The sequence below is a fragment of the Equus asinus genome, chromosome 17 (assembly GCF_041296235.1).
Source record: "Equus asinus isolate D_3611 breed Donkey chromosome 17, EquAss-T2T_v2, whole genome shotgun sequence".
Lineage (NCBI taxonomy): Eukaryota > Metazoa > Chordata > Mammalia > Perissodactyla > Equidae > Equus > Equus asinus.
In genome coordinates, this window is record NC_091806.1 from 49,353,107 (window position 1) to 49,379,019 (window position 25,913).

The 25,913-nt window shown below is 56.8% G+C and overlaps 1 protein-coding gene across 6 annotated transcripts in view; it reads right to left on the reverse strand.

Annotated features, from left to right (window-relative positions):
- Positions 1 to 409: 409 nt before the first annotated feature.
- CARS1 (cysteinyl-tRNA synthetase 1) overlaps positions 410 to 25,913 on the reverse strand; it is a 46,581-nt gene continuing 21,077 nt past the window's right edge. For 5 of the 6 annotated variants that reach the window (XM_044749998.2, XM_044750002.2, XM_044750003.2 and 2 more), the window contains 16 exons: positions 25,158 to 25,298; positions 24,889 to 24,977; positions 23,002 to 23,123; positions 18,331 to 18,443; positions 17,451 to 17,579; positions 16,887 to 17,016; positions 16,678 to 16,781; positions 16,111 to 16,208; positions 15,693 to 15,882; positions 14,999 to 15,067; positions 12,641 to 12,722; positions 5,452 to 5,532; positions 4,706 to 4,773; positions 1,944 to 2,003; positions 1,408 to 1,491; positions 410 to 727 (listed from right to left, as the gene is read on the reverse strand). In XM_044749998.2, coding sequence (XP_044605933.1) covers positions 593 to 727; positions 1,408 to 1,491; positions 1,944 to 2,003; positions 4,706 to 4,773; positions 5,452 to 5,532; positions 12,641 to 12,722; positions 14,999 to 15,067; positions 15,693 to 15,882; positions 16,111 to 16,208; positions 16,678 to 16,781; positions 16,887 to 17,016; positions 17,451 to 17,579; positions 18,331 to 18,443; positions 23,002 to 23,123; positions 24,889 to 24,977; positions 25,158 to 25,298 — 1,695 coding nt within the window. In that variant the 3' untranslated portion in view covers positions 410 to 592. Of the gene's footprint in view, positions 728 to 1,407; positions 1,492 to 1,943; positions 2,004 to 3,557; positions 3,632 to 4,705; positions 4,774 to 5,451; positions 5,533 to 12,640; positions 12,723 to 14,998; positions 15,068 to 15,692; positions 15,883 to 16,110; positions 16,209 to 16,677; positions 16,782 to 16,886; positions 17,017 to 17,450; positions 17,580 to 18,330; positions 18,444 to 23,001; positions 23,124 to 24,888; positions 24,978 to 25,157; positions 25,299 to 25,913 lie in introns of all 6 variants that reach the window. The other variant, XR_011495236.1, reaches the window with a different exon arrangement.

Genomic DNA, 25,913 nt, shown 5'->3' on the forward strand with positions numbered 1-25,913 from the left:
CCGCGCAGATCCTGGGCTCACAGCTGTGAGCATGAGCAGTGGTGCGGGGCGGCTGCCCAGCCCGCCCAGCGGAGCCGACCCTTTGCTGGTGTCCGACTGCTGACCTGCTGGGGAGCCTCTGCAGGGTGTTTATTCATCAGAAGCAGAGGGGCCAGCTGAGCAGCCTTTGTGTGGGGCGCCAGTGGGTTCTGCCAGGTTGAGCCTGTCTTTTTCCTACTCAAATACCTCCGAATGCGCCCACACACCAGAGATTAGCCGATAGCGATCTGCATGGGGGAGAAATTTCTCGGCTGGCTGGAGCGGCTCAGCTGACCCGAGTACCCAAGTCGTGAACTGCTGAGCAAGCAGCCCGCCAGGCGGCCCCTGCCAACGCTGAATGTGCGGGGAGACGGCAGAGAGAGCGCCTGGCCTCGCTGTTGGGAAGACTTTATTACTGACGTCTCAGAGGACGGCACGGACCTCGAGGAACAGAATTCTTAATTTAGGACCCGAGGGCCACTGTAAACATGACCGGAGCCGGGGCGCCGTCACTGCTGCGGCAGAGGAGGCCGCCAGTCCACTGGCGCAGTGTGGAACGCAGCCCCCTGCCCTTTCATTTGAAGCTTCCGTTTTGAACCATTTGCAGATACTCCTTGTGGAGCTTCTCCTGAGCTTCGAAGAGCTTCTTCAGCTTCTTGGCTTGCCCTTTGCTCAGTTCTTTGCCTTCTGTGTCGTGTGTGGGCAGACCCTGAAACAGTGAGAGCACAGACGGTCACCGAGGGGCACGTGACTCCCCTCTCGGGCCCTCGGGCTCAGTGCTCAGCCCACTGACCAGGGCATGGCCACTTGCCTGGGCATCTACTCACCCCGATGCTCTGGGTCCAGTGCACTGATTCGGCAGTGTCTGTCCCAGCCACGGAGAAGCCACCCATCTGGGGGCACCCTCCCGCCTGGGAGGTGAAGGGCACTCTTCCCATCATGGTCTGTGTGGCTGAGTTGTGATACGACCGGCTCAAAAGGATGTAGCAAATACACACAAGAAGCAGAAAAGAAGGCCTCTGGGTGCAGAGGCAAAGCGGCCACAAACGGCTGTAATGAACACCCCGGGGGCAGAGGACATGGACATGTCTACACCAGGGCACTCCTGGCCAGCTTGTGAGGGAGAGACCCTGCAAATTCCATTTTCTGTCATTCTCAGCTCAGCCTGGCCACGATACCCGGTGCCAGAGGCCACTTGACCGCAGCAATGGAGGGAGGCGGCCTTGGGCACCTGGGTGCAGGCACTGGACCCACGACAGGCGCCAGATGATCCTGCCTCCCTTCTGATTGCATCCCAAACAGAAACTCTGCTTGCCCAAGGCTGGAAATTCTTGTCACCCCAATTTACTGGTCTAACAAAGTTCTGCAGGGAAGAAAAGGAATTCTTACGTTTTCGTCAAACTTGGAGTATTTGTCACTTTCTGATAAGAACATCTCTCTGGGCGGAATCTTCATCTTGGCCAGCTTCGCCGCCTGGAACACAGAGACATGGTCACCACTGCTGAGCACACGCATCGCCTCCCCACCCAGCCCCCCAATCCAGAGAGCTCCAGAGGACGGGAGGGCAGAGACCGGGGCCAAGGGATGTTAAAGGAGGGATGGTTCCACAGCCACCGATGCTGTGTCTCTAGGGACTGTGGAGGCCGTCTGCAGGCTCACAGCACTGAGTCGGAAAGCCGCCTGGGGCCTGCATCTGGCCAGAGGGCAGCTGCCTGAGGCCAGGGCTCCCCTTGCCCAGGGACCCCTGGCTTCCCTGCAGGCACCACGTGGGGACATGTAGAGTGGGCCTGGGAGGGCACTGCTGGTAGACGGTGGCTGAGAGGGTGCCTGGCTGGGCCCAGGAGGCACAGAGAGCAGGGCATGGGGTCCACGTGTGCACTTCCACCCAGAAAAGACCAGCCCTGCCTCAAACAAACATGCTTTACTTCTTGTTCCTGTTTCTTCCTGGCTGCCTCCTCTTTCTTCTTCCTCTTCTCTTCTTCAGCCTAAGGGAACAGCAAACGGCCCCATGAGCAAGGTCAGCCTGAGGCCCCTCTCCGGGTGGGAGGTGAAACTAAACAAGCCCCGTACTGGCCCGCCATGGCCTTGCCCTGTGAGCTGGACTCTGACTCGGCCAACTCCACAGAGTGACACGGCCCGTGTACAGGGGGGCGGGGGCTCAGGAAGCGCACCGGGCGAGTCCTTATCCATTAGGGACCCTCGTACATTCCCTCTGGAGATGCTCAGGGGGCCCTCTGGGTGCCAAGACCTGCTCTGGACCCAGGACAGCAGTGAGCAGACAGCACACACTCGAAGATCCAGGAAACAGCTAATACAAAGAAATGAGCATAGTGACGAGCCTGGCCAGAGGAAGTGACCGGGGACAGTGTTGTGAGGCCCGACCCAGACCAGGTCATGGGTGCCTGGGGAGGATGAGAGCAGGAGGCAGAGGTCAGTGGGTGCCAGGGCATGGGGGCCTTGGGGGCCAGGTACAGGGCCTGAGTTAATTCCACGGTGAAGGGCAGTGCAGAGGGGCTGTGGGAGATGGGGTGGTGGCCGGGGGCTCACTTCCCACCTGGCACGCAGCACTGGGCAGGGGCGAGGGCACAGGGGTGAGGGCGACTGGCACAGAGAGCAGGGGTGGGGAGGAGGAGCCTTCAGCCTGGGGGCCCGTGAGAGGGGGAGGACCAAGGCTGCCTCTGGAGGTTGGGCTTGAGCCACAGTGTGAACAACGTGCCACCACTGACAGGAAGGACGACCGGGTCTGGGAGCTGAAAATCAGGAGTTCCCTCTGGGACGGGTCTCATGCGCTTCCTGGGAAGCGGAGCTCTCAGGGAGGTGGCTGGGCACAGGGATCTGGTTACGGGCAAGTTTGAGGCCAGGGGAAATTTGGGGGTCACAGCCAGGTGGATGGCAGAGAAGCTGTGGGACTGGGTGAGACCACCTGAGAAGGGCCAGGGACGAGGAGGGCCAGTGAGGCGGGGGTGTGGCCAGTGGGGTGGAGAATGCAGAGGGAGTCCCAGAGAGCAGGGTCAAAGGCTCATGAGGGGCCAAGGGAGACAGGTGGGGCCACCCTGGGATGTGCCCAGTCACCGGAGAGCTCGACAAGAGTGGCGCCAGGAGCAGTGGGGATGGTGGCGCCAGGAGAGGCTGAGTGGGCAGGAAGGAGGAAGACACGGCTCTGAGCTCGGGGGGCAGAAAGTAGAGCACTAAGAATTTCTGCCTTCTCCTTTAAAGACAAGATGTGTTCATCTGCTGGTGAGACTCTTCCGGGGGAGGGAGACACTGTCTACGAGGGGTGGGGCCAGGATGGTCTGGAACACCAGGGCCTTGGGCACCGAGGGCCCTGTGCCCACCCAGGAGCCCCTCCCCACCTCCTGCAGTCCCGGGGGTGCTTCCTCCTGGCAGATCTGGTTGGGATGAGGTTCCTTGGTCAAGAAACACGAGCAACTAGAAGGAAGGCACAAGCTGCTGCTGCAGTGGCCGAGTTCCTCCCTCGAAGGCCCGAGGCGAGTGAAAGGCCCAGCAGGGCGAGGGACACGGTGGGCGGGGCTGCTCACCTGCCGCCCTGAACAGAGCCTCTACTGCCGTGGCTTTAGGCCCCTGAGCGAGCACGTCCAGGAGGCAGAGCTATCTGGGGGAGAGAGCAGGAAGCAGTGGTGTTTGTTTCTTAGCCAGGCTTGGGGGAGCAGGAGGCACAGCCAGCCACGGTGGGCCACAGGCTGTGGTGCCCAAGGAGAGGGGCGAGCCCAACATAAAGCTGGGGTGACCAGATGTAACAGAAATGGGGGGCTGAGAAGGGCCTCGATGGGGAGGCCAAACTGGCGGCCCGTGGTGGACAAGTCCCAGCTCCTTGGAACTTTCCAACTATGACAAACCTACAAGCAGTTCACCAGCCTAACTCTGTCCAGAACTTCCGTGGGCGTTCCAAGCTGGTGAACCATCTTGCCTCAGGAACAGCTCCTCTTGGTGGCCACGCTCACATCTCCGTCAGCTATCCCCTGTACCCGGCTCCCTGGTCTCCCAGACTTGCCCTCCACGGGGGTCTCCTCTTTAAGGCCTCTCAGGGCCCCTGACCCCTGGAGGCGGCAAAGCCCTATGGCCCACGCCCAATGCTGCCCACGTGGGCCGTGAGTTCAGGGGCCTCTGTCCTTACCACCTGCCCCCCCACGGGTGCCTCACGAGCTGTGCCCAGCAATTCTGACATGAACTGTGTGTTTCTGTTCCTGTTTTTCTCTCTCTCTTTGGGACACCGAGGTCCTTGAGAGCAGGGACTACCCCAATTCTCTGTGGGCCCGAGCCCTCGGCTCAGCCGCTAGCCATGGGGCATGTAGCGATGTCTGAGACACTGGGAAGGACGGGTGCCGACAGAGGCGTGACTGGGACACATTCCACAAAGACAACACTACTTCCGCTGAGAGCAAGGTGTGACCAACCACGTCAGCTTCACGGTTTACTGAAGTGACTGATTTTCCCTTAAAGTATGAAAATAATTTTTTAAAAGGAGGTCCTTCATTCGAAGATAAATTTTCTGTTACCATATTGCCAGGTAGTTTCCTATCTAGTTAATTTTTCCTTCTGACCATTATAAATACTGGGATTGTACTAAAAGCATAAACACTACCTCCTACAAGGTGAAGTGGGTGGACCCCAGGGGTTTTCACATTTCCCGTCAACAACATGCTCGGGTCGTTTTAATCTTACTCACCCTTTTCTTTTCTTCTCTCTCTTTCAATAAGGTGTCTCTGTCCACCAACTTGACCACCGTCGGCAGTCCTGAGAAACAACAGTCTGTGAGATGCAGCCGAGGCCTGGGGTCCATCCTCCCTGCTGACCTGGCCCTGCCCCACCTGAGCTGCCCCCAGGCCCAGGACCGCCACACGCTCCCCTGTCGCTGCCCCCGGGCCCTGGAGAGAAGCAGGCAGCCCCTTCCTGACTGCTCACACAGGTCAAACATAAATCGTGACGTGGGAAGGCCTTGCCACTCATGACAGAAAACCCAGAAGTCATCAAGTAAGACAACGTCATCTGAGTATTTAAAATCTAGTAATTTTCTGTGCAGCCAAAACCCCGACAAAGTTTGAAAGACAAGCTGTGAAACTCGCCAACCATCGGTATGACGTAGGCTGTCTCCTAAAGGACATATCATAAGAGGTGGCCAGCACCCAGCAGAAAAACAGGTGATGGGCAGTCAGGCCGCAGGAGTGGTCACCCAAATGCCCCTCACACACAGAAGGTGTTGCAACGATGCCTAAGAAGGTGAACCACAAGGCCCCCTGCCACTGGGAACCACAGGTACCCCTCTGGGATTCTTGATCATACACCCTGTCCCCAGCTTTTCCTGTGGCCCTCTCAAAAATCACGCCCAACCCGGCGTCCTCCCCCTTCTCCGCCCGTCACATCCAGAGCCCCTTACAAGGGGACCCAGACATGGCCGAGGAGGACCCGACCCACCTTCATGATCTTCAAACCGCACCCCGAGCTCGGGCAGGATGTCATCCCGCAGGGCGTCGCTGAGCTGCAGGACCTCCGCGACTGTGGACAAAGACAGGGGCTCAGTCCGATGAGACGCCCGGGGACCGCTGGGACCCACAGGACATGCAGCCTCCTGAGCTCCACTCACTGTGGAGGCAGGAGGAGCTCAGATGCTCCAGGCACTGCCATTGTGAGTCCATCAGGGGCCAGGAGGCCACCCGAGGACAGCACAGCGTGCCTGTTCAGAGGCAGCTGCTGCCTGAGGATGCACACGGACTGGTCCCAGGAGGGAACCTGAGCAGGGGAGTCAGGCCCCCCAAAGCCAGGTGGGCGGCAGGTCCAGGGAAACTACGTTTCTACTGCACAGAAACGAGGCTCAGAAACCAGCCGGAGCACTTCGTCACTCAGGAAGGTGTCCGGAACACACAGCCCTCGCAGCCCCAGCTCGATGCTGCTGAGAGCAGCCGAATTCCTCAGTCCAGCTCCCAGGGACCTGAGGCCACACCTGCTCTGGGCCTGTGTCCTGAGGTCCCCAGAAGTCCTGGAAGGGCTCCCTGTACTCTGCATGCTGTCACTGGGTGTCGCAGTGGCCTGCCTCCTCCATTCGTCCTCAGGGCTAAGCAGCCAGCCCAGGACCCCCAGCTCCGAGCACCCACAGGTGAGAGCCAGAACTCGGCTAGAGGGAAGGGTGTGGCTCTCTGGGGCAGATGTGGGTCTGGAGGTTTGGGTGACCCCCACTGCTGCCAGCGTCTCGCACTGAGACCTTGGCCCCGCTGAAGAGGTGGAAGGGCCAGAGGCCTGGGGGATAGGGAACCATGCCCCACCTCAGTGACACTCTGCCTCGGCACTGGCTCCACTGTGGACACAGTGCTCCCAGCCCAGCCCTGCCCTACTCCCGAGGGAGGTGGCCACCTCGGAGCTGGAAGGAGCAGAAGGCCCGGGAGCCTGGGAGGAAGTGCAGTGCCTGGCTGCCTTTGAAGTGACTCTTCCAAGAAAGATGACACACGTGAAGCAAACAGAGTGGGTATGGACGACGAGATGGCTGGTGCAGCCTTCAGGCCTAAACTGGACGGTCCCTTCAGGTTCAGACATTCTTAACCCCAGTGTCCGTTTCTCTGTTGGTCCCAGAGGCAAAATGAATGAGCACCGACTCACTCCCTTCCCAGCCCCGGGGATGGCGGCAGATCTGACAGCTCCTGGTTACAGCCAGTGATGGTCAAGAGCTCGTGGGGAGCCTGGAACATTCCAGCACAGCCATCACAGAGCACCCATGGCTGCTGGATCCCGGGGCTCACAGCCCGGGGATGTGGCGTGAGGACAGTCTCCTCTGCATTCAGGAACGGAGAGCACGTCGGGGCTCAGCCCCCATCAGACGTGTTCTTCCAGGCTCCAGAACTGCTCCTCCACAGCTCTAGTGTGGGGAGAACCTGACCTCAGGGTGAAGGAAATTCAGCTTCAGGGTAAGGACCGGGCGCGAGGGTGGTACCTGGGTGAGCTGCCTGCCACGGAGGCTGACGTTTGCCTCTGTGAAACAGGACCCGATGCCATCCCCGATGGGTCTGGTGACACCAGACAGGATATTCTGCAGTGCCCTGTCTTTCGAAGCCAGGTCTCACACTGGTTCTTCAACACACAGCCCCCGAAGGCTGCTCAGCCTGGTTGCCCTACCTGCCAAGTCCCCCTCTCCCCAGCCGGTGCCCAGCATCCACGTGGGAGACCAGTGTAGGAGGAGTCCAGCGTGACAGGCCATGTGTGATGGTCATCGATCTCAAAAAGGCTTGACAGCATCCAACCACGGAACAAAGCTCACTGTGAATTAGGGGACGGACCACTTGTCACTCCCAAGCACCCCGGACGCTGGGACTCAGCCTCGCTCCGCTGTGAACTCACCACTTGCAAGGCCAGCACACTCGCACCCCTCGCTCCAGTACCCACCTGCACCACGAGGCCCGGTCCCAGGGGGTTTTGATGTGCTGGCCGTGCCTCCTGCAGAGAACACTTGTCCCCAGAAACTGAACGCCTGCTGCCCTCACCCCTGCTCACACCTACGCAGACCCCGCGCAGCCTCGCTGCTCCCCCGCCCTGCTTTGTCCCCCCTGCTGCACTGACCACAGCCCATGTCGTCATTCACTTGTCTGTCCTGTCTCCGCTGTGTCCCCAGGACCCAGACTGCTCCTGCCACTTGCCAGGTGCCCCACAAGTCCACTCACTGTTGAATGAATGAATGAATGAATGATGAATGAATGAATGAGGAACGAATAGGGATTCGCACATCTCAGGGGACTTCCTAGCGCCCTGGCTCACAAGCGCAGCTACTCCTGGGCAGTGACCCACTTCCTGACACTGTTCAAAGAAAGCCGTGTTTCAGCCTTGCCAGCAGGGCTGATGGCACGATGCCCTGTACGTTTGGTCCGTTCCCTCTTGTGCCCCTTGGGGGTCACTGGCTGAGATGAGCCTCCCCAGCACCCCGAGGAGGGCCGACCCCGGGGCATGAGCTGAGGTAAGTGCCCCATGGCTGGCAGGCTAACCATCACTGGAAGGAAAGCGAGCCAGGTCCCACTGTCACCATCACCAACTCCTGAGTGTACCCGACGGGTGGCACAACCACCAGGGCGGGCACCCCCCAGGCTTCCCCCTGGGGGAAGGAGACACACCCTCCCCAACGTCCCCTCATGCCCATGCTGTCCTCTGGGTCTGGGCTCTGCACAGTTCAGGAGAATGACCGGCACCTCCACATAGCTCAAAATTTCCTCCAGGCTTTCTTTTCAAACCTTTTGATGACTTTAGGGGCTGGCTTTCTCCTCTACCCTCTTCCAAGTCATCTATCTGACCAGGGTCTAGTGTCCAGAATAAACAAAGAACTCCTACAACTTAACAACAAGACAAATGACCCAACTAAGAATGGTCAAAGGGCATAAACAGACATTTCTCCAGAGAAGATGTACAGAGGCCAAGAAGCATGTGAAAAGATGCTCAACGTCACTAATCATTAGGGAAATGGAAGTCAAAGTCACAATGAGATCCCACTTCACACCTCCTAAGATGGCAATAATAAGAATAAAACCCCCAGAAAATAACAGGTGTTGGTGAGGATGAGGAGAAACCAGAACCGGAAATATAAAATGTTTCAGCCACTGTGAAAAAGTGTTTGGCAGTTCTTCAAAAGTTAAACATGTAAGTACTATATGACCCCACAATTCCACTCCTAGGGTACATGCTCCAAAGAACTGGAAAACCGGGATTCAACCAGACACTGGTACATACATGTTCACAGCAGCAGTATTCACAACAGCCAAAAGGTAGAAACACCCTAAGTGGCCATCAACGTAAGAATGCATAAGCAAAATGTGGTCTATCCACACAGTGGAATATTATTCTGCCCGAAAAAAGGATGAAGCACTGACACAGGCTACAGTGTGGATGAACCTTGAGAGCATTCTGCTCAGTGAAAGAAGCTGGACACAAAGGCCACATACGTATGATTCCATGTCTACAACATGTCCAGAACAGGTAAATCCATAAAGACAGAAAGCAGATCGGTGGCTGCCAGGGGCCAGGGAGAAAGGAGGAGAGACTGACCACAGCGGGCACCCTCCTCCACAAGGCCCTCCCCACAGTGGGCATCCTCCTCCACCCGGCCCTCCCCACAGCAGGTACCCTCCTCCACCTCGCCTTCCCCACCCTGGGCATGACATAGGACTGGCTTTATCGCGATGCTGACAGGAGCAGAGCTAAGGCTTTCAGCGTCCCCCTCTGTGGTGTAAATCCAGACCTCAAGCTGTGGCTGCGGAGTCCAGGATGGGATGGAGGCCTCATGTGAGGCCCTGGGCCAGAGCCGAGGCTGTCACATGGAGAATCGGAGCTGGGAGAGGTGGGGACCTTTGACTTGGGAGAGCAGAAGGGCAGACGTGGTGGAACTGCTCCCGGGGGCAGAACCACAGAGGTATGGCCAGCAGAGCTGCTTCCAGAGAAGGAAGCAGCTTCGAAACCACCATGGCGCCCAGCAAAGGAAAGCAGGCTTCCCTGGACATGGTCCCACAGAGAGGATGACTTCCCCCGGGGCACCCAGGCAAAGCATGCCAGCTGTGAGGACCTCACAGGCCTGTCAACTCTAAGAGGCTCTGACTCCATCAGGTTCTAGAAGGAGAGGGTCTCCATATGGCCATCTGCTAATGAGCAACAGCTCAGAAGCATTTTGGGTGAACGGGCAGCACGGGGAGATACCTCCTTCACACACTCGGGCAGTGGGCGCCCTTCCCTTCCTGGCAGAGGACTCACAGGGCCCAGGGCGGCGTGTGGGTGTGGGGAGGGGAGCACAGCCATCAGGGCTGGCTTCTGTTCGTGGAGCTGGGAGACAGGAGCGGAAACCTGAGAGCAAGCAGTGACCAGGGAGACATTAGGAGCTTACCAAAAGATACAGGAGTCCATCCATGTGTGAAAGGATATGCAAACATGGCCTATTCACACAATGGAACATTATTCAGCCTTAAAAAGGAAGGAATTCTGACACGTGAGACCACATGGGTGAACGTTGAAGGCATCATGCTGAGTGACGTGAGCCCGTCACAGAAGGACCAATCCTGCGTGATTCAACCTACAGGAGGTCCCCAGAGTCGTCAGAAAGTAGGGTGGTGAGTGCCAGGGGCTGGAGGAGGGGGAGTGAGTGTTTAATGGGGACGGAGTTTCAGTTTGGGAAGATGGAAAGTTCTGGACACAGATGGTGGTGATGGCTGCACAACAATGTGAATGTGCTTAACGCCACTGAGTTGCTCATTAAAATGGTTAAGATGGTCGGTTTTATACTACGTGTATTTTACAGAAATGAAAAAAATGAACAGTGACAGGGAAATGGCTACCCTCTGGCTGCAGAGCAGCCCCAGCCCTGCCCCCGCCCCCCGTTCTGACCACGTGCACATCCCTGCCCTTCTAACTCCTTCCCAACTTCCCAAGCCTCTCCTGGTCAAACACCTACATCCCATGTCCCTCCTGGCCAGGCCCGAGCTCTCTGGCGACGGGACGGTGGGCATGGAAGGGGCAACTCTCTCTTACTCATCGGCCTGTCCAGCCCCTGGTCTGGGTGGGGCAGAGGAACAGCACCCGGCAAACTCGGCTGAATCAATGAACCAAGGGCCCCCCTGAGCTTTTCATGCGGTCTTCCTGTCTCCCTGGACAGCCCAAGGCCGCACGACAGCCAGGCGGGGGTGACAGGGAATAACTAAGGAGAAGTCAGTCCCTGCCGCTGCTGCTGGGGCGGGTGGGAGACACGGCCGAGACGGTGTGATGGGTCGCCTTCAGCCCAGACGATCTCCCCCGTCTGAAGAGCCCCCAGCCTGAGGCTCAGGTCAAATGACCTCCCTGTCCACCAGAGCCCCGGGGTGGACAGTGTCGCATGCGGGCAGAGCTTGCACAGGGTGGGTACCGTCACCACCCTCCTGACCTGGGCCCCTGTGTCTCTTTGTCCATTTGCCTGAGCAACAAAAAATCAAGGCAAAAAGAAAAAACAAGCAAACGAAAAGCAAAACCAAACTGCTCCCCAGGCAGCTGACTGGCACTACTCTCAGGGCCCAGGCAAGGCCCCTGGCCTGCTCAGCACCGCCTCGCAGGGCCTCTGCTGGCTGCCGTTTATCCAGCGCCCGCCCTGAAGGACGGGCAGGCAGAAGTGCCCAGGCTGCCCCCGAGAATGGACATCCCCAAGCTTGAGACCCCACGAGCGAGAAGTCGGCACTGTCAAAATTGTGGGAGAACTCGGTCCAGGTCCTGAAGGGTCCATCCAGGCTGTGTTCAGCTCGCTTCAAGTGCTTTAAAGTAGCGGGGGGTCAGGTGTTAAACAGATTGGGCTGGGCGTGTGCATGCCGTCCAAACGCCACTGCCCAGGCTGAAACGCCTAGCTCTCCCTAACTGCACCCCCAGGTCCAGCTCCTCTCGGCGGGGACACGAGGCCTCCCAGCCTGGCCTGTGGCCTCGGCCACACCTCATACCAGGGGGCTCCTCACAGCCTTGCTTGGGGTGGGGGAGGGGGGGCGAGATGACGATCCAAGGCGTTCCTGCCTGCTTGCCTCTTGCTCTGCTATCTCTGGAACAGGCCAAGACCCGCTCCCACCCCTTCACCTGGCCCAGCCCTGCTCATTCCTCTTCAAGGCGCAGCTCCCTCCAGAAGCTCCCTGAGTGCCCCGCTGGGCCCTCTGCCAGCTCCACCCCTGGGGTGCCCCACCTGGTCGCAGCCCCACCAGCAGGCTGGCCAGCCATGAGCCTCTCTGCAGGGGTGGCAGCCAGGTGCACTCTGGGTGCGACTTCTCAGCACAGAGAGGCCTGGGGACAGAGCATGGCATAGCCAGTGACCGGTGGCTCCAGGTCAGACTGCAGGGGGTCTGCCACTGACCCCAGTGTGACCCCGGACAAGGCCTCTAACTTCTCAGGGCTTTGCTTTCCATTTCTGTAAAATCATGAGGATAAAACGAGGCAATGTGAGGAAAGCGCCGGGAGCGGCCCCGGCAAGCTCTAAGTTCCACAGACGTCAGCAGCCGTAGCTGTCGTCCACCAGCTCAGACCACGCAGAGTAAGGAGCGGACGGCCTGCCTGATGCTGCTCGCTGCTGTTCAACAACCGTTCAAACCTGGCCTAAAAGAGGGAAGCTTCTGATCCAGCATCTTCCAAGTCTCCAAGAACACGCTGGATGTGCAGCCCCCTCAGGAATGCCGCTGGATGAAGGGCCGGCTGAGCAGAGACAGCGGGCCAGGACTGGGTGGAGGCCCAAGGTCAAGGCACTCAGCCCACTGCGCTCCCGAGCACAGTGACACCGTGGGAGCTCTGGTCCCCCAGCAGAAGGCTCTCCCATCACCGCGGCTCACCTCTGAGAGGCAGGAACAAGGCACCCTGCAGAGCTGGCCTCTCACATGTATCCTCGGGCCCCATCCAGCTGTCTTGCCTGCAGGGGACACCTGGCGATGTCTAGAGACACCTGTGGCTGTCACGACTTGGAGGGTGTGGTGCTACCCAGATCTAGTGAGTGAAGGCTGGGGATGCTGCTAAACATCCTATAACACGCGGGACGGCCCCACAACAGAGAGGAACAGATCCCAACTGTCCAAAATGCCAGGTGTGAGACACCCTGGGCCACAGCGCCGTGCGAGGCAGAGGCATTCCCGTGCCCTCTGCCGACCGGCCTTACCTTTCCTCTCCCGGGCGATCTTGCGCACTCCTTCTCTGAACTCCGATAGCACCTGAAGGTACGGCATGACCGTGGACTCGAGCTGTGGACAGAATGGTTCCGCTCACTGAGAGCTCAGTCACCCGTCTCTGTAACTGAGCAGAGGTCAGTACGCAGGCTGCAGGGCAGGGACCACCATGGGACGTGCTGCTAGTGGGCGCCCTGCAGTGATGGGGTCCCAGGGACTCACAGGCCCAGCACAGGCGACATGGGCTGAGTCCCGTGAGCTGCTCTGTTTAACCGCCGCTGCCGTGCTGTCACAGGTCAGACATGTAACTGACAAAACACCCGTCTTTATGGCTACTCATGGGTGGTCCCAGGAGGGACTATTTCCTGAGAGGTCTGAAGCCGGTCCTCCCAGGCCGGGGCCCCATCTGCACAGAGGCCAGCACCACGGAGCTGGGCCGACCTGTGGCCACACACATGCCTGTTTGAGATGAGTCCTCCCCACGGACTGTCTACCGTGCACCCGCACATCCATGTCTACTCTGCAGGAATGACCTGCGGTAGCACTAGGAGGCCCCGGAATGCAAAGCCCGCTGGGAAAGGAACACTGAAGAGGGCAGAATCCAAACGGCAGAAATAGTGACTTTACGAAAAATCTTTTTTGTTACATCTATCATACTTTTCTAGTAGGCTTTTGAGCAAGGCTTCTCTCTGCCTCTTAATGAAGTCATTCGGCAGCTCAATAACCAAAGAAACAATAATTAGATGCAAAGCCAGCTAGGCTGACGAGCCCTAGTGTGACCTAAACCTCTTTATGCCCAATATTTCACTGGGGCTGAGGCGACGGCCTTACGGGCGGGGGGGACTGGAATTCCGGGACTTTTAGGTCTTTATGTCCACCGCACACCCAGACAGCAGGGGCCTCAGCACAGGGCAGGACGGTGGCAGCTTTCCTCTGCTGCAGGCCTCAGCCAACATGCCCAGCGGGCCAGCTGACCACACCAGTGCACGCTGTGGGCCATTCAGCACTGAGGTGGTTCAAGACCTGGAAGCTGCTTCCCCTGCTCCTAAAACAATTTGGGTTTGGAAGTTAACCCACGACCTTCAAATGGCACGGAGGCGGGTCGCGTCCTTCGGCCCGCAGGCTTACCTACTGCATTTCCCTGTGGCCGCTGATTCCAATGAGCTGACTTCAAAGCGCCCAGTGAGGTCCCTGGGGGAAGTCTGAAGGCCCCACACACCCACAGTGGCATGTAACAGTCAAGGCTTTTTTTTTTTTTTGAAGTTCAAAGGCAGACTGTCTTTAACCTAGGAGGTGGTTTTGTTTTTTTTAAGAAAATAAATATCCAGTATCACTTGCACAAGAGAACAAAGCAGCTGTGTGGGTTTCCTTTCTTAAAAAGCACCCAAGAAGGTTCATATATGGCAAAGTGTAGAAAATACCACAGCAACAACTAAGTCTGAGGATAACAAAAGCCACCGGGGATGCGGGCGTGGAGCTCTGGCAGGACTTCCTGCAACACAGAACTGCTTTCTCTTTGCAAGTCAGTTCCTGGGGAGACATCTATAAACTCCGCCTGCAAGAGAGGACTCTCCACACCGCCCATCATCGGGAAACAGGATTCTAAAAAGGTTTTGCCTCTTTGCTTTGTACTTGACTCCTGTTTTTAGTTAAATAACAGTTGCTGCATTTAAATATTTACATATGCATTCTAATGAAATAATCATAGTGCAATCCTGAGCAGGGGAGGAGGATGGAAGCACGTCTGAGATGAACTGAAGGTGTGCCCGTCATCTGTGACAGGCGTCACGCAGCAGAAACCGTGTGGGCCTGCCCGTATGCCAACTCCAAGGGAGTCGCCAACAGTGGCTGATGAGTTCTCCTACGTGCCCCAAGAGATGGCTCAGTGCGGCACCGGAGCACAGTGCATGTGTGCAGGGCAACGAGAGAATGGGACTCTGTGACACCACATGACTGCGGCTTAACGAAGGGCCCAGGATGGTCCCATGCAGCCTGGCCTTCCGGAATGGAGCTCAGACAGACAGCACAGCAGCAAAACTGCTCCACGAGCAGCGGTCACGAGGAAGGCTGTTACGGCCCTGGCTGAGCCTGCACACACGGGAGGGCCAGCTGACTGTGCTCAGTTCCGCCAGCCAGGAGCAGATGCGACCAGGGGTTCTGTCTGGAAGGTCCAGTGTGGGTAGGACCTCATGCCGGTCTCCATATGTCCAGAGGGTTACCCCAGGAGGGGAACAAGGAGTGGGGCGGGAGCAGGCGTGGGAGGCAGAGGGTGCTGCTCGCAGTGCGCGCAGCTTCCCGGGGGCCGGGCGACCCAGCAGGGCACTCTCTGGGCCCAGGTGCACTCTACTCACGTTTAGGCTGCCTCCAGGTCCTCCAACTGGGAAACCCAGGATGCTGTTCTCTTCTATGGCCCCAAAGATCTAGGAAAAGAAACAAAGAGGTCCTGAGAGATGACACCCGGCAAGTGCCCCACGAAACACGCTGCTGCGCACGGGAGGGCCAAGGCGGCAGCATGGACCACCACACTGGGTGGGAAAGAGCAGCTCTGAGAGCCCCGGAAACCCAGGCCCAAGGGCGCCCCACCTGCTCCAGGACGAGTCCCAGCTCCAGCTGCCCTCTTGGCCCCCTCTCAGCCCAAGGCCGTTGGTGGACAGGGGACCAGAAGGGTGAGGTGGGCAGGTCCTGCTCACATGCAAAGACCCCAGGACCTGTCGGCATGGAGGTGTGCACCCTGAGCAAGGCTGTACAAGGTCAGTTCGCATTAAGGCCTCTTGTTCTGCTTTCAAACCTCAAGACGGGAGGGGAAACTACTGAGGCAAAGAGGCGAAATGGCCCAGAGCCAGGACAACGGCAGGCGTCTGAGCTCTAGGCAGGGTACAGCAGGGCTGGGGGGTGCAGAAGTGTGCCTCAGCTTCCCTCCCAGCTTCCCTAGCCTGTTGAGCACCGTGCACCCGGCAGCCCTGTTCGTATCATCACAGGGCACACTGCCTATGTGCACACAGCACAGCGAGGGCCACGGGGCGCGCAGATCAGGGCCTGGCTCACCTTCAGCATGTGGGTGAGGTACAGAGCGATGCTCTCCAGCAGAGCTCGGTTGGGTCTCCTCCTCAACGCCTTCCGGGACGCCATGTAGAGGTTGCACTGGCCCACCAGAGCCCGCATTTCTTCCAGGACGGTACGCGTGTCGACGTTATCACAGAGGGCTTCGTGAACCGCCGTCTTCCTGTCATAAAAGCTGAGCAAGAGGAAGGAACAGGAGCGTCAGAGCTTAACACAGGGCAGAACGTCTCTGTGCAGTCCAACAGCTGGGGCGTTTTCCACTAGCAGGTGCAGAACCTTCTCAGTGTGGTTTTGCACAAACACGTGTGACAGTGCCACCAGCCTCCTCATGGGTGGGTGTGACACACGAACAGCACAGAATATGGGCACACCTGCAAACCCCAGAGGAAAGGCTCCATCTTACCTCTTATTCAGTTCTGCTTCCTCATCTTCCCACTTCTCAAACTGACCGGTTATATCAACAGGAGCTCGAAGGATGTCTTTCACATTTAAGAAAAACTCCTAAAGGTAGAAAATTCAGTTTAATAGCATTTAGACAACTGTTCCATCTCAGAAAGGTCTGCGGGAGAGCTGTTCTACTAATGTGCTTCCACTTCAGGTGGAGTCTGAAGAACGACAACGCACTACACCACACAAGTGCTGGGCAAGGAAGCGAAAGGCACTCCTTCGAGACAGAACAAGGTCCAGTTCCGGCCTTAGAGATGCTGGTAAGCGGATAGGACCAGCCGGAAAGAAACATGCACACGCAGACAAGACGCGTGCGGACCCCAGACCCTAGTGAGCCGGCAGACGTCTCAGGAGGGGGCACCGAGCTAGTTTCCCCACCAGCATTTGGTTGCTTTTGCCATATCCTGTTCTCTATCAGAAGATACGGGAAGCGGCTAACACATCCCAGCAGAGTTGACCAGAGGTACCCACGGGGCTGGCAGTGGCCCCTCCAGCCACCTCCGAGGAGAAGGTGGGGACTCACGTTCATGAACTTCTCATACTGAAGTGCCGACTCCATGGTATTGCTAGAATAATCCAGCGTGTCCTTCCAGGAGTGCATCAGGAAGGCCAGGCGCAGCTGCCGAGCTGGAAGAGAACAGCACAGAGGTCCCACTGTTCTCCCGAGGAGCCACGGTCACCGCCCATCCAAGGAAAGAAACACCTGGGTGTTTGGGAGAGGTCAATGTTTACCTGAATGCTTCTTCAGAGCGTCTTTAATGGTGATGAAGTTTTTGAGCGATTTTGACATTTTGCAGCCTGCAATTGTCAGGTGACCCGTGTGAAGGAAGTACCTGACCCAGCAGTCATTTTCAAAGTAGGCCTGCGTGGAGAGAGATGGAAGGAGGGCGACAGCGCCGAGTTACCAGGCACCCCTGCTCACAGGGAGGGCAACGGCTGCTGTGTGAGCCCTGGGGTCTCCTCTGCTCACATCACACATGCAGAAGAAGGTGCTGCCTTTCCTAGGGTGACTGCCCCGGGTCAACGAGCCAGGGGGTCATAACTGGTTCCAATCCAGGCCTGTCTGTTGCCAATTAATGGCTGTTAATGTGGGAAATCAGGCTGAAAAAATAGGATTCAAATTCCACTGACAAAACCCTGATGTGGAAGTCAGGCCCCATTCAGGAAGCACCTCGCCGACAGCCCCCTGACTTCCTTCATGTGCACGGTGGGAATGCCAGCCGCCTGTCTTTCTCTCCACCATCACAGTGGAATGCCAGCCCACCTGTCTGAAACGGTGACCACAGCCCCGCCTACCTCCGACTGCGCCAGCTCATTGTCGTGGTGGGGGAACCGGAGGTCGAAGCCCCCTCCGTGAATATCCATTGAGGCTCCCAGGAGGGTGCCTGCCATGGCGGAGCATTCGATGTGCCATCCTGGCCGCCCCTAGAAATCCAAATGAGCAGTGACCGACTGGCCCGGCCTCTGTGCCCAGGCCTTTATTCGCTCCAATGTTCATGACCTTCAAAACCTCTGAGCTTTACCGGGACAGGTAGTAAGCTCCACACGTGAAAAACCAAGGGGAATCTATTCTGTACAGTTCACAGCAAGCTTCGTGGCAGCCAAGCTGTGCTGAGGCCTGTGTTACTTCCAGAACTCCCAGCAATCGACCAGACACAGATGCCAACACCCTCTTCCCGTGGCTCTGGGCCGTTGGGACTGTGGTCACAGGGGATGTTAGAGGGCAGACTTGTCCCCAGGGGCTTGTAATATGCAGAGTCAGAGACCCCCAACATCCTCCTTTGTCTGTAGCTGAAGATGGTGTTTAAGATGGGAGCTTCTGCCATTTGGGTGAGATGCTCAGTTTTCCTGAGTGTCTCTCATGTATACATGTTATAAAGCTTTGTTTCAATTTCTCCTGCTGTTCTGTCTCCTGTGAATTTAATTCGTAGCCCAGCCAGAAGGACCAGAGAGTAGAGGAAACGACTTCCTCCCCTATAGCCATCAGGACACAGGGACCTCCGAGGAGGTCCAATCCACCCGCAGCCCCAGCTGCAGACAAGATGTGATGCGTCCAGGGTCTTGTGAGGCTCTGTGGCGTCTGGGTCCCCAGGATGGGGCAGTCGTACGCTGCAGCAGCGAGGTGCTCTGGCGTGCCCGTGCCCTGGCCCCACCCTGCACCTCTGTGGATGCTCACCTTTCCCCACGGGCACGGCCAGGACGGCTCCCCTGGCTTGGAGGCTTTCCACAGGGCGAAGTCGTTGGGGGACCGCTTCTCACTCAAGCGGTCTGCTGAGATGCTCAGGTCGCCTGCGGACACAAGGGAAGCGGGTCAGTTGGCGCTGCCTGATGGGTGGGTCGTCTCACTCCAGGGCCATTTTTGATGTCTGCTGGTCAATTCTGACTACTTCTGTTTATTAACTTTATTAGCTGGGTCAAGCACTCCTCCGAGTTTGTTATGACCAGATTTGATGCTGCCCCAGTATCTAGAGTTACAAACCCTATTTATCAGCTCAGAAGTCACCCACTGGAGAGCATGTCTGAGGCCCGTTACCCATGGGCCTGAACCCGCACCTGCCGTCTCCCGCCCAGCTCCTCACACTCTCGGCCCCCGCGTCAGGATCAGCAATGGCGCTCTGGTCCACGATGCGAGGCGAGTTCTGGTCGGTTACAGTGGATTCTCGTATTAACAGCCTGCACAACTCTTGGCTGGGGTTTGGGGAGGTATGAAGACGAGCTAAGCCTGCTGCGCGTGGCCTCTTGGGCCTGGAGTGGAAAATCGGGACACCACTGTTCCTCTGTGTTCACAAAGGGAAGTGAGGAGCAGAAGGCCACAGAATGATCTCTGAAAGCCAAGGGCAAGAGGGAGTATGGCTCCTCCCGGGGCAAGTGCCGTTTCCTGGACAAGGCCCCCCAGAAAGCAGATGGAGAGAGTCACTGCTGGGCCCGGGGCACGGGCGAGCCAGTCTACGTCTGGCAGGAGCGACGGGAAATGACTGTTCCCCAGAAGAGGACGACACGGCCACCACGGGAGATTTCTCTAGACCACATGCAGGGACACATTAGCTGCTGTGAAAATGAAAACCTGCCCGTCAGTCCAACCTTCAGGCGGAGAACCCCCTGAGGGATCGGGTGAAGGCCGGGCGAAGGAGGGCACAGCAAGGGCCTCGGCCCGCGGGAGCGCCTGGAGGGTCTCGCCAGGCCCCTTTCCTGGTGCCTGGTCTAAATGCTGCCTGTTCCTGCGAGCTGTCGCCCCCTCGTGGAAAACTCCAGAACAGGAAAAACAGACTCACTCTGGTGTCCAGGGTTGCAAACCCAGCATGACCTTGATAAATGCCCGTTTTTAAGCAACAAATCAGACAATACACCTAAGCTACCCTGAGAACACGGTCGAGAGGGAAAGTGCTGCTGAAGATACCCTAACGCACAAACTTGATGATTATAAAACAGGTGCTAAAGGTAGAATATTTGGAAAATACAAAAAAAGAGCCAGGAGAGAAATGCCATAATCACAGATGTTGGGATAATTACTGTTAACATTTTGGTGTATTGATTTGCAGGTCTGTGTTTTTTTAACTATGCAAGCAGAACACAGACACATCCAGCAAACGGGACAAACTCCATTCTAGTTTATCTCTTTTCTCACTGTCTGTGAGCAGCTTACCACGTCACTAGCAATGCTCCCAAAACATAATCTGAGATGGCACCCTTTGACAGCTAAGTGTATATTTCGGTTTTTAATTTTTCCTTATTATAAACATAGTTATGCATGAATGTGTCTGACTTTTAAAATTTTATTTTGAGAAACTGTGTAATGGACAAAAGGTGATGCTGTCTTGCAACACGAGCACCCTCTCCCCCAACTCTCCAAGGAATGTCATTATCTGGCAACACAGTCACGCGGGGCTAAACAGAGACAGGTTCTGAGATGCGTCGTTAGGAGACTTTGTTGTTATGTGAACGTCACAGAGTGACTTACTCAAACCCAGATGGTACAGCCTACGACATACCCAGGCTGGACAGTACTAATCTCAGGGGACCGCTGTCGTATATGTGGTCTGTCACTGACTGAAAGGTCGTTATGCATCACATGACTGTACTTCTTATCTGCTCCAGATTTTTTAAGTGAGAGAAATAAATCACACAGTCCGTTTTGCTCTCCCACCTGGTGTCATTTCTCATTGTCCTCTCCAGAAGCAACTGCAACACGACCCTGCACCCGCATCAGGAGAGTTTTTCACTTTCCCTCTCTGCCCTCTGTGAACCGTCTCTACTGGGTGCCTTCCCCGATGTGGCTCTCCCGCCATGCGCCCCTGGGGGTCTGCAAGCTGTCGGCCTCTGCTGCCCTGTCCTCCTTGGTGGAGCCAGCAGGCTGCCCGGGCCGGCTCAGATCCCCACTACGGCCCCTCCCTGCCCGAGTCTCAAGCCTCAGGTGGAAGCAGACACTTCCCAGGCTTCCTGGCTGCAGTGAAGGGTCATGTGGCCAAGTGCGACCACTGCAGTAGGCAGAAGGGGAAACATCCCGAAAGGGCAGGCACGCCCCTCTCTGCCCCTTCTATTTGCTGTTGGACTCTACTCCTCTGGGCCCGGGAAGCCAAACTCATTCTAAAGTCAGTGTGGGAGACAAAAGGTCCAAGAACAAGTGATATTTAAAAAGAAGTACCCGGATGGGGTCAGATGGCAAGATTCATCACGTGGGAGGGCGGCCCTCACCACCCTTGGAGCGTCTGGCTGGGTGCGGCCGCTGGAGCCGTCCCTCTGCCCTGGCTCCCGGTCGCTGCTCTCACGCCTCGCTCCTTCCCCGGCATCCACATGTCATGAAGTGCAAGTTTTTCAAACTCTCTGTAATATCTACAGTTATGTTCAGTTCTGCCCTAATATATTTTTAGATCTTCTTTTTCTATTAATCAGTCTTGCTGGAAGTTTTTCTGTTGTTAACCTTTGTGAGGAACCAGCTGCCGACTTTCCGCATTAGTTCCATTTCATTCATCTCCGCTTTTCTTTATTTCCTCCTTTCAGTTTACTGTTGGTCCTTTCCTAGCTTTTTGACCGACCACTTGCCTCACTTACTTTCAACCTTTGTTTTTTAATAACTACATTTGAAAACACAAATTCCCTTTAATGGGCCTATTAGCTGGGGTCTCCACGTTTTGCTCTGCGGCACTCCTGCTGCTGTTCAGTTTCAAACATTCTGTAATTTCCACTGTGGTTTTCTTTCCCTCCAAGTTACCGAGGAGTAGGAATTTAAATAGGCTGGTACATTTTAAATGTCCTTTAATGCTGATATGCAATTCCCTGCATCGTGGCAGAGACCTCGATCTCCACGAGGCATGACTCTCGCTGCAGCCTGGTGGATGGCCCCACGCACTTAAAGGAGCAGATGCTCTTTAATTCCTGGGTGTGAAGTTCTGGTCTGCGGGACTAGGGCCATGAACCATGTATTTCAATCCTTTCGCACCCTTGCTCATCTTGGCCCGCCTCGTCTGTCAGTTTCTGGGAAGTGCGTTGAACTTCTCCTCACAAACGTGGCTGTGTCCACTTCCCAGTCTTCAGGGTTGTGGAGGTCGTGCGGTCCGGTCCACACAAGTCCACGACTGGGCCTCTTGGGAGACGGGGTGCTTCAGCATCATGCAGTCACCTCCTTTCCTCTGACCAACCTTTAGCTTTAAATGCCATTGGGTCTGATATCAAAGGTGTTAGACTAACTCAGTCCATCTTTTCTCCGTGTTTCTGTGCTGTCTTGTTTTGTTTCAGGTTCTGATATTTATTTAGAACAGAGCCCTAAAGGTGAAATTATTTGATCAAAAGTATGAATGCGTTTATGGCCAAACTGCCTTCCAGAAACACTGGCGGATAAATCCCGTGTGTATCCCGCCGGACGAGAGCAGCCCTGCCCTGTGGGCCTGCTGGCTCTGTGCTTCGCTGGCAGACTGACTTAGGGAGTAAGAACGGAGAAAGCACTGATGAAGGACAAACGTAACTCAGCCGAGTCCAGAAAAAGCCTTACGTCTATGTTTAAAATACTGGGGTCGAGATGGGCAGGGGGGCTGTCGTCATATATGTGTCACTTGCTGTGATGAGGAAATAGCCACTGTGAGTCACTGGCTGGCACTTCCCAGCATGATGGCCCCTCACATACCGAGCCTGGACGTTCAGAGAAGGACCGAGGGCAGGAGGCCCGCCTCGAGCTCCCTCTGCTTCTCCTGGGGCACCTTTGAAAACGACCACTCAGAGTGGAGCCTGAGAAAAGTGAGTGCCCTCCGCCCCAACCACCCTGCATGAAACAGGTGCCTGCTACCCTGCTCTCTGTCTCCTGCAGGCTTCAACCCGGACAGAGGACTGCCCTTCCCCCGCCTCCCAGATCTGTGGTGATAAGCCTGTGACCCCGCTTCCTTTGTTTGAAAGTACTGAAACTGCGGTTCAGTCAAAATGACCCTGGGGTTTTCACTTCCCCAGCAGAGCGGGAGCTGGGACGCCCAGGGAGCCACCTGTCGACCCTGTGTGGGTGGCTCGTGCCCTCTCGTTCAGCAGGTCATCATCTGCATGTTCTTAACACACCAGCTCTGGGTTTTCCAACACACTCACTCACACACAGCGTCCTACAACCCACCCTGACCCTCAGGGGCTCTGGATGCCGATAAATAGACAAATGCCAGCGCTGTGGATCAAGGCCCCAAGGTGTGCTGTACTTTTTAAAATAGACAGCATCTTATACGCTCACTTCTTTGTTTCTTAAAAAATACCATGTCACAGGCTCAGTATAGAAAACCCTCCAATCCCGTCAGGTGAAAACACGCAGTCCCCGGTGCATCGAGGTGCCGGCAGTGGCATCTGCGAGGCCGCAGCCCCCGCCCCCAACGCTGTTTACCTTCCCCTTCCTGCAGGGCTCTCTGATCCCCAACAGCCTCGGGCACCAGCTTCCCGTAGGAGTGTTTCTCACTAGAAGCAAACTTCACCGTGTCAAAGTACACGGACCCATTTGAAGCATAGCTGGAAAACAGAAAAGGAATTGCGGGAAAGTGTGACAAACCCAAACAGCAGCCAGAGCCGCTGCACAGGGTGACAACCTGGAACTCCCGAGCGCCACACAGGCTGTGGGCTGTGCAGACTCTGCTCCTGCAGCTCCGTGATGCGGCTCCTCGAAACCACGGCCGCTGCGTAGGCTGAGCGGGGACGTGACAAAGACACTTCGCAATGCACAAGCAAACTCCTCACTCCCAGGTCAGCGTGTCACCCACACAGACCCTCTGCTTTGCATCCTGCCCCTTGCCTTGGTGACACTACAATCTGTGTGACGTGCCCTCACCTCTGTCTACTTTCTACCCACCTGCACAGCCCAGCCATGGCTCTCTGCCTCCCAGAAGCACTCCCGATTATTCCAGCCTGGCACACGATCTCGTGTTAAGTGGCGGAGAGCGGAGGCACTGTCACTGCTCGAGAGCCCGTGCTGCTGTGGGACCGTGCCAGGGGTCTCCACGCCTCACTCGGCTCAGCGCATGCTGCTCCTGCGGGCCTCGTCCCCACCGAGGTGGGGAAGCAGCTGTCCCGGAGCAGGGGCACAGCACACAGGAGCGAGTGCTGCAGACAGAAACCCGGTCCCTCTGCTCTTCTGTTTGTTGGCTATTTTTGAAAATGCCAACTTCAGAGACTTGCCAAGTGTCTCATGCAGTCAGATAGTGCTAGAACGGTAAACCTGGGCAGGGGCAGCCCCTGTGACCAGGAGTGATGTGTGGTGGAATCAGCCAGGCGATAGAACACAGGACAAAACCAACCCAGGCTGCGGATGTGACACAAGGACAAGCTCTCTCCAAGGGCCTGCACGGGGGGCTGACACCTCCATAGACCTGAGAGCGTCCATGCTCACCAGCCTGCTGCTTTGGGGCCCTCGTGGCTGAAGGTTCCCAACTGTGAGCATCATAGTAGAAGGGCTGGTGAACCCCTGGGCGGGGATGCCCCTGGTCCTGGGCAGGGCCCTGAGCCGTAGAGCTGTAGGGGCTGTGAGGCAGGCTGAGGTGCAGCCAACACCATGCTGCTCTTCCTGCCTGCCCCGCCCCAAGAGGTGCTTTCTGCACAGCTCAATACCTGTAGGAATGGCAGCCGATACCAAGGGAAACTAGGGAGTCCTCCTACAAAGCAACCGGGAAGCTGAGAGCTAAGCGGCAGAGAGCAAGGAGGCCTGCCGTGGGGGTGAGTGCGAACAGGCTGCTGCTACGGCGAGGTTACGGCTTCACCTGTGTCCCCAGGATTCATATGCTGCCGTCCTAACCCCCAGTACCTCAGAACGTGAATGTATTCGGAAAGAGCGTCTTTACAGAGGTAATCAAGCGAAAACGAGGCCGCCAGGGTGGGCCCTCATCCAGTATGACTGGTGTGCATCTAAGAAGAGATCAGGACACGAAAGGAGACACGTGTGCACAGTGACAAACGCTGCAGAGGCAGGGAGGTGCAGCCGGCTGCGAGCCAAGGAGAAGGGTCTGCACAGACCCTGCCCTCAGGGCCCTCGGAGGAACCAGCCCTGCCGACACCTGCAGCTCGGAGTTCCGGCCTGTGGAGCCGTGAGCAAACACCTCTGCGCTGTCTAAGCCGCCCGGTGTGTGGCACTCTGTGACAGCAGCCCTGGGGCACTAGCACCCCGAGCACCACCACAAGCACAAGCTTTCCTGCTGCCAGATCCTGACTCAGAGACGGACAGCTGTTCTCCCTGGAAAACCCTCCCCGGGATGTCATGCAGCCCCGAGGAGGGCCTTGAGCTCACCCGTAACCGTTGTCCACGATCTTCTGGACAAAGTTCACGATCTCTGGCACGTACTCACTAACCCGTGTTAAGACGTCTGGAGGGAGAACCTGCGATCACAAGAGAAGGTCCTGGGTTCTTCCCTTCTCCAGGAAACCAGCAGTTCCAAACGTAAGCCAAGAAGCCCCTCGTGCCCCTTGCAAAACGAAGACGGTCTGGGTCACACAAGGCCTTTGGGTAAGTAGGGGCCGCGGCCCGAGAGCAAGGACAAGAAAATCGGCGGCACTCACGTTCAGGGATTCCATGTCTTTGTGGAATTCCTCTTCCCAGAACTTGGGCAGTTTGGAGAAAATGGAATTGTCAGTCACCTCACTGCCGTGTGTGGAATCCAGCCAGTCAGAAAGCAAATCCTTTGCTTCGTCCAACAAGACCTAAAGGAAAAGAAACGGAACATCCACACACGTTACAAAGTTTCTCGGATCACATGCCGTGCAGTCGTGTATCAATCCAGGCCTTGACTTCAAAGGCGCTGTGCGCAGCCCTGGCCCGTGAAGACGCAGCATTTCCCAGGAGCTGCACTGCTCACATGAGGGCCCAGACGGAGACAGATACCAGGCTCGTAAATGGCAGGTTCAGAGGCTCGGCGTGCTCAGGAGCTCCAACTGCCGTGGTCAGAGAGTCAGCAGGGGCTTGGGGAGGACGAGCCATGCAGCTGGGCTGCCACGGGGCAGGGCAGGAGTGCACACAGTGTGGTCATCCACGGCTGGGAGAGGATAGGGTGTTCGTGGGGTCCCTGACGCACACACACGAGCAGACCGTCACCAACAGCAGTGAATGGATGAATGAAGCAGAGGGTGCTTGGCCACTGTCTCCTGCCGAGTCCTGTGCTGGGCCCAGGGGTTGCTGCACTGAGCGGGTCGACAGGCCCCTGCCCAGTGGAACTTGTTCTTCAGCAGGAAGACACACATGCATTGTTTATCCGTTCTTTTTTTAAAGATGATACTACATGAGGTAAAAACTGATATACGGGAGAAATAGATGAGTCC